At 34.7% G+C, this 7,204-nt stretch overlaps 1 protein-coding gene and 1 non-coding gene across 3 annotated transcripts; both read left to right on the top strand.

The window, feature by feature from the left end:
* Positions 1–1,003: 1,003 nt before the first annotated feature.
* LOC101249635 (methyltransferase-like protein 2) lies at positions 1,004–6,260 on the top strand. 2 transcript variants are annotated; one of them, XM_069297446.1, is made up of 10 exons: positions 1,004–1,429; positions 1,910–2,138; positions 2,466–2,605; positions 2,857–2,890; positions 3,088–3,163; positions 3,530–3,707; positions 3,869–3,958; positions 4,033–4,132; positions 4,364–4,731; positions 6,002–6,260. In XM_069297446.1, exons 1-9 carry the CDS (start codon positions 1,169–1,171, stop codon positions 4,513–4,515), a joined length of 1,260 nt encoding a protein of 419 aa, XP_069153547.1. In that variant the 5' UTR covers positions 1,004–1,168; the 3' UTR covers positions 4,516–4,731; positions 6,002–6,260. The 2 variants fall into 2 exon arrangements, with proteins under 2 accessions (XP_069153547.1, XP_019069247.2); XM_019213702.3 differs by lacking the exon at positions 4,364–4,731.
* A 622-nt stretch (positions 6,261–6,882) lies between these two features.
* Positions 6,883–6,954, top strand: TRNAD-GUC (transfer RNA aspartic acid (anticodon GUC)). The gene has a single exon. It is a non-coding gene; the product is annotated as a tRNA-Asp (tRNA).
* The last annotated feature ends 250 nt before the right edge of the window (positions 6,955–7,204 follow it).

The following is a 7,204-nucleotide window of genomic DNA, read 5'->3' on the forward strand; positions in this document are numbered from 1 at the left end:
CATTTAAATTATACTACCATTAGTAATCAAAAAGAGATAAAACGAAACTAAAATTTTATTCTAACACTGTCTGTACTTTTACAATAAAATATTGGTTCGTTTCACTCATTCACTTGTATATTTCATGATTTTAATCATTAGACTAATTTATTTCATTTGAATAGTAAAATTAAATAACACTTGGTTAGATTTGATGTTCCACCTTGTTATATAAACCGACTAAATTTTAGAAATTCGATTATAAAATATTCAATTTTATCTTATGAATCAAACAACCGACAGAAGAGTAAGAACCGTAACTATTATCTTATATCCCTAGAGAATATGTTTTTTTTAATTCTTGATGTTTGGTCCATTATTATTTTATGTACTTTGATGTAACTCCTAATCGTCAAACAAAAATATGATTATTCTTTGGTATTAATAATTACTTCAAAAGGCAAAAGAAATAAAGTAGAAAAAAGTTTCTCAATTCGGTTACATGTCTTATTCTTTTGTATAGTGTTGTTTGACCAATGGAATAACGAAATAATAATAATAATGGTCTAAAAAGAAATAGTTTATCTATTTTTAAAAAATTCAAAAAAAAAATTTAATTTATGTGATATTGATTGATTTAAATTGTTATATTAAAATAAAAAAGCTAAAATTATAATTAATTTTAATTATAATAAACTAATATTCTTGTTAAAATAGATTAAAATATATGACATAAAATAAGACCGAATAACTAATAGTAAAAGAGAGTGTAGAGAAGACTTAGATGATGTAATAATATATTTTTAATTAATCAAAAAAGACGTCAAATATAGTCTTTCTCCTTTTGTAATTTATCGAAATAATTGATAAATTTGTGATACTAATTTCAATTCTCTTATATTAAAAGACAAAAAATCTCTATACTAAAAACTAAAGTATGATGTAATTTCATATTCATATCTAATTTTCAATTTTGCATTGATGTTCTATTAGTATTAATTAATGGAAGAAAATAAACAAATAAAAAAGTAGGGGTGGGAGATGAAAAGAAAACATTTTCAGGGACTTTAACGTACATCTAAGCAAAAACGAGTACCAAAATGCAAATAAACAAACTTTTCCCGCTTCCCCCTTCCCGCCGATATTTGTCCGATGAACCGGAGAGCAGAACAATTCCACAATTCTGAAGATGGAAGAGAATCAGTTGATGGATTCAGGAGTTTCTCAGCTGAACTCAAATGCCTTCTTCATTGACCCGGTTCGAATACTCAACCGTTCTTATACCCGGTTTAGGGTTTCGCCTTCTACGTATTACTCTCGCTTCTTCGATTCCTTGAACTCAGCACAATCTCCAAAAGCTTCCGTAGATTTCAGAAAAGGAAAACGTAAGAGGAAGAAGAAGATTCAATCTCTAAACGAGCGCGAACAAATAGCCGATCGTCGTCACCAGGTACCATTAAATTTAGAGTGAAGGGTAAAAAGCACTAATGTATATGTTTTTTCAAGTTTCATATATGAACTATCATGCGTGTGAGTTTTCTATCTAAAATATCACCTAATGTTTATCGAAATAACCTGGAATGTAAGCTGTTCCTTTTCCTACATGAAGGATGGTGATAATACAGGTAGGAAACGGTAACAATTGCTAGCTATGGCGTGTTTTTGATAAATAGTTGATGTTACTTAGGTAGAAAAAGTGAATAATTGATAACTCGCAAAAATGTGATGATTCAAGTGTGTTTTTGACAAATAAACTCTTAAATTTGACATATGATAGTTTCTGGTGCAGAGGAAAACTACCGATAACACACTTCACATTACTCCCTGGTGAAGGAATAAAAGTTTCATTTTCAGAAGAGTTTACCTGCTATATTTAATTTAGAGCAGCTAATTTCCTGTGCATTAAGTGTGACATTTAATTGTATTGAAGGAGGTGAAGCCATTCTTGTTGAAAGCGCATGAAGCTCTGCTCGAAGCTACTGATCTTTTGAAAGTTTTGAGAAATTTGAGGAATGATGGATGTGCCGTGGGGGAATGTAAGGAGTTGTCGCAGGAAACTAGTGAACTTTCCTTTATGGAGCTTGGAGGTGTTTGGCAAGCTCCAATGTATGAGATTGTTCTCAATTATCAGCAAGATGATAAGACTTTGCAAAATGGAGGTTTGGTCTACTTTACAAGAAACTTACAGTTCATTTCAGTAAAAAAAAAAAAGAACTTAGGCGTTTAGCTTATGCCCAAAATGCTCTCTGACAACTATGGTGATAGTGAGAGCGGTAATACTGTACACAGTTTTCTCCTTGCATGTCTGCAAAAGAGACTGTTGCCGCACTTTGAGTTTGTGACCTACTGGTCATCAATGGAACAACTTACTGTAGTGACAAGGCTTACTTTTTATCCATTTCAATAAAGTTTCAGTAAATTGTTAGCTTATTTCTCATAGTCCTGGGCTGGTTATGTTTTCTAAATGTCTTCTGTGTGGTTTTCAGGTTCTCCGCTTGCTCAGAGTATTGAACAAAGAGAGACCCCTGTATTTAATAATCTTGTTGCCAATGAGGGAAGCTATGATATGGAGGCTGAGCTTTTTAATCACAAGTATATTATTCCCAAAAGGAGTTGTTTTTATATGGTATGATACGAGGCAGATGCTTCTTAGTTGTTTCATTATTTACTTTATGTTGTTGGTTCATGCAAATGAAAATTGATATTTTCCTTTCTGTGAAAGGCTCTTTTCTTTTCTCTCATGGAACTTGAAATCCAGAGACCAGAATTATATGGATTTACTAATGGCTATTTGTCCTTTTCTTTTTCTGGTTTGGATTTTATCTGCATGGGATTTCAAATCTGACTTTTGCATTTTATTGGTCTTGTGTCTTGAAGTCTGATATGCAGCAGATTGACAGCTTAATCCCAAGTAAGGAGCTATGATCCTTTTCTTTGTGTTTGAGCGGGGATTATTAAATTCAACTGGATCTTCAATATATTGGGAAATATCCAGTTTAAAGGCTGAAATCCTCATTTCCTGCCAAAAATATTAGTTTCATGGTTCGTGCATAAGTAAGAATATGGGAGCCATCTACTTAAACTCTGATTTGGTGTTTTCTTTTTCAGCTGGTTCTGATTGTGGCTTCAATCTCATAGTTATAGACCCCCCTTGGGAAAATGGTAGTGCTCGTCAGAAAGTTAGGTGCGTGTTAATCCTATCTCTGATTTGTCTCTCTTGCTTCTAGATTATTAGCTAGTCTTGCCTAGCATTTATTTTCTAGGGTTCCACTTTCTACAAAGTTTTTTTTTTCTGATGATAGTCAAGGAGCAATTCATTGCCTGTACACCCTACAGGGAAACATTTCTCTTTGAATTTTGTGGGTGGGGTAGGCAGTACATGGACATAGGAGGGTAGTTGAACAAATATATTGTAAGTAATTTCCTCTGATTGATTAGATTGGGTCAATAGTTGTCTGACTACCATATTAGAAGCTCAAACTATTAGGTGTGAAGGTCTGTGTTGTAGATTTCTATACTTCTATCAATATGCAACTACATGTGGTTGCAGGTATCCAACTTTGCCTAGCCGATACTTCTTATCTCTCCCTGTCAAGCAACTTTGTCATACGGCTGGAGCACTTGTTGCGTTGTGGGTTACCAACAGGGAGAAGTTGCGAGATTTTGTGGAAAATGATTTATTTCCCAAATGGGGAGTCACATATGCTGCTAGCTTTTATTGGTTGAAGGTATCTTGTTTGTCCACAACTCTGAGGTTATCTTTAAGCTACCTTCTATCTGAGAGAGGAGAGGGGTAGGGAGAGGGATGAGGAATTTCAATAACACTGATGAATAGTGTATATTGACTTAAAAGTATGCACTTAGGTATCTATGTTGATTTTTGTTACAGGTCAAGGCCAATGGAATGTTGACTGGTGAATTGGATCTCTTTCATCACCGACCATATGAATGTCTTCTCCTAGGTTACTGTGATGGAAAGGTTAGCTTGTCCCATGCCTTGAAGTTGCCTTTGTTAAAGATTGCTCTTTTCTTCACTTTGTCATGTCTTTGCAGGATACACATTCTGGGAATTTAACAAGATCGAATCCTATACCGGATAATCGAGTGTTCGTTAGTGTTCCTGGTGATTATTCAAGGAAACCCCCCATTGGAGGTAACCTGTAATATATCAAAGCTGCAACCCCTTCTGGTCCTAATTTGATTTCCCCCCCCCCCCCCCCCTTTCGTATAATGTTGTTTTCCCCTTTTTCCCCCTTTTCAGTTGGTCTTTACTTTTCTGGGTTGGGAAAGAGGGCGGGGCGAGGGATGACATATTATTGATATTTTCTACTATTTACCGTAAGAATTGTTGTCTTGTAATTTTTGTCTTATCCACATGGATTAGAGCTGCTGCTAGATTATGTGCCGGGGTCTATGCCTGCTCGTTGCATTGAACTATTTGCTAGAGAAATGATAGCTGGCTGGACTTCTTGGGGGAATGAACCTCTTCATTTTCAGGATTCGAGATATTTTGTTAGTAAGACAACAGAAAATTGATGTATCCTAATAGAAACACCTCTTACTGGGAAGTTTCAGTCCAAACGATAGGCATCCCGACGATTTCCCGTTATATGTGGTTTTCTCCCTCCTGTTTAAATATCAGAAAAAGATTAAGAGATGTGATTGTTGTACTTCTATCAATTTGCCAAAAGATTAAAAGAGTATAGACTTCAAGGAAGTACCTGGTGGCTTGCAATATCAGCTGACATTCTGGTGCGTGGATTGGCTTATTATTTAAATTTTTAGCCTATAAATGTTTTTCTCTTTACTTTTGAATGTGATGGTTTTTTATATTTTTTCCTTCTTTGCTTTCCGGGTTGGGGTGTGGTATCCACTTCCTGAATGTCGCTTTGTCTTTAGTATGACTGTTTAGGCATGCTAAAAGAAGTGCAAATGACTTTTGTCTGGTATAATTTCATTTGAACATTCTTCTCTAGAAACAATCTTTTTTCCCAATTATAATTGTTTGATACCCCAAAATTGCAGAGGTCTGGTTGCAACTCCTAGATGAAACACTACAAAATATGGAGTACATATTTTCAAGTCATCAACTTCTTGAGTTCCTCAAATGCTTCTTGGTAGCCTAGAGATCTCTGTTTTCTTTTCAATTTCTACTGTAAAAAGAAGTTTTGGAGATTGAGAGCAAAAACTGGTTCATGACTGAACCACTGTAATAGTAACCAGAGTTGCTTAGTTCCTCTAATTTTTTAAAAGTTGAAATCTAAATCTATTTTTTTTAAAACCCTAAAAAAAAGAAATCTTTGAAAAACTGAAGTTGTTCGAAGTTCTTCATGCTCTAGTTCACAAGTTGCAGCGCACCAAAGGCTGTGACCTAGTGGTCAAGGAAGTAGGTTTGAGAACCATGAGGTCTCATGTTCAAATCCTAACAGATTCAAAGACACAAGGTGATTTCTCCCCATCAGTCCTAGCCTTGGACAAAGTTACCTGAACACCACACTTGTTTAAAAAAAGGTTCACAAATTGCAGTTCTTGATTTTGGAAGGTTGTTTAAGTGCACACTTGTGTTTAGGATATGTGTATCTTCTCTCTTTTAAAATCTTTTCAGATTAGTTGTGCTTTAAAACTCAAGATGCATTGTTGGGCGTCACAAAGATTGTAACCCAATCTTGTGCAAGTAACTCAATACCCATTTGGAATGCAATTGTCATAGTTTCTGTATATCTCATTATTGAATAAGGCATGCATTTTGGTTGGTAGTGTATGGAAACTAATTTTTTGGTAAAGCATGATAGAACCTTCATCACCATTAGCCTTGACATCTCTGTATCGTATCTTGGGGTTGGGCATCATGTGTCATGGAGTGGAACACTCTGTAACTTAGCGTTATCCATCTCCGCAACTTGATTGAACCCTCGATTATTTCTGCAGAATTATGCTCAATTATGCATTACATTCTGTTGATTGATTAATGTATTGAGTGCCTATCTGATTTCCTTTGACCCATATTTTATCTCTGTTTCAGGAGGAACTTGGGACAAAGTTTAAATTTCATTGTGGATGTGATTGTTAATGACTTTGAAACAACTACTGGAAAGGTCAGGACTCTGGTATTACTTACTGCGATGTCGAATCATTTATGCTTTATCTCACTAATTCAAAGACAGGCAAGAATATTCACCACAGTATTTTGGACAAGCAACTCAAATTCTTTGAAATGATGCTATACATTTTGATGTATATAGTAATATAAGAATGAAGATTTCTAAGGTGTTTTCCACACACAAGTTTGCTTAGGGATGTAAATGGGGCGAGGCGGGGCATGTCTTGATGCCACTATGTTAACCTGCATTGTCCTGGTCCTATTTAGCATTGCTTAGACCCTTGACCAACAGATCACAAACTTAGAAGGTTCATTTTTTGGTGACACTGAACCAACAACACTCTTTTGATGGATTTTTCGATTTAAGTATCAGATCTGTGTAAAAGTTATTGAGCTAAATCCGCCCATAGGCCAGCCCAGACCAATTGCCAATTTGTCATTCCTAAGTTTGTAGTTATGTGTGTGTCTGACTTTAGCAGCTTCTTGTGAGGATACATCATACTTTGGGACCAAAATAAATCTATTCATTTGATGGGAAAAAGTTAGTGTCATATCCGTTATGTCGTTTAGATTTCAGATAAGATACACTCGGAGAGATAAACGCATTATTTACTGTTCTTTGATTAAAAGTAAGTTCGTAAAAATATACTTGAAAATTATTAATAGTTTCTTTAGAAGTTCGTCAAATTAAAAACATTACTTATTTTTTTAAACAGAGAGAATATAATTGTATCTGAGAAACGCGTTCATATCAAAATAAATTCCTTGAGAAATATGGATCGTTGGATACATATAACAACCAAGTCGTTGTAGTATAGTGGTAAGTATTCCCGCCTGTCACGCGGGTGACCCGGGTTCGATCCCCGGCAGCGGCGTTATAATTTTTTCTATAAAAGCACATATATCTTTTTAATTTTATTCTTCTTGTGCTTAACCTATAATTTTCTGTATTTTCATTAAGTTTCAAATAATTGGAATTTGCACTACGGTAAGTTTATTTAAGGGTTACCACTTTGATATAATTTTTTTTAGAATATTGAAAATGCTTCTAAACTCTGTGCGAATTATTAGTTTCATCCTCGAATTATTAACAATCTTAAAAACACTTTTTACTTGATTAATTAA

The sequence above is a fragment of the Solanum lycopersicum genome, chromosome 4 (genome assembly GCF_036512215.1).
Source record: "Solanum lycopersicum chromosome 4, SLM_r2.1".
Classification (NCBI taxonomy): domain Eukaryota; kingdom Viridiplantae; phylum Streptophyta; class Magnoliopsida; order Solanales; family Solanaceae; genus Solanum; species Solanum lycopersicum.

What these genes read in the sequence shown, in the direction of transcription:
- LOC101249635 (XM_069297446.1), top strand. Translation starts at nt 1,169, where the DNA reads ATGGAAGAGAATCAGTTGATGGATTCAGGAGTTTCTCAGCTGAACTCA. An exon ending in AAAGGAGTTGTTTTTATATG is followed by an intron (nt 2,606 to 2,856) that starts GTATGATACGAG and finishes TGTGTCTTGAAG; the next exon opens with TCTGATATGCAGCAGATTGA. An exon ending in CTAGCTTTTATTGGTTGAAG is followed by an intron (nt 3,708 to 3,868) that starts GTATCTTGTTTG and finishes TTTTTGTTACAG; the next exon opens with GTCAAGGCCAATGGAATGTT.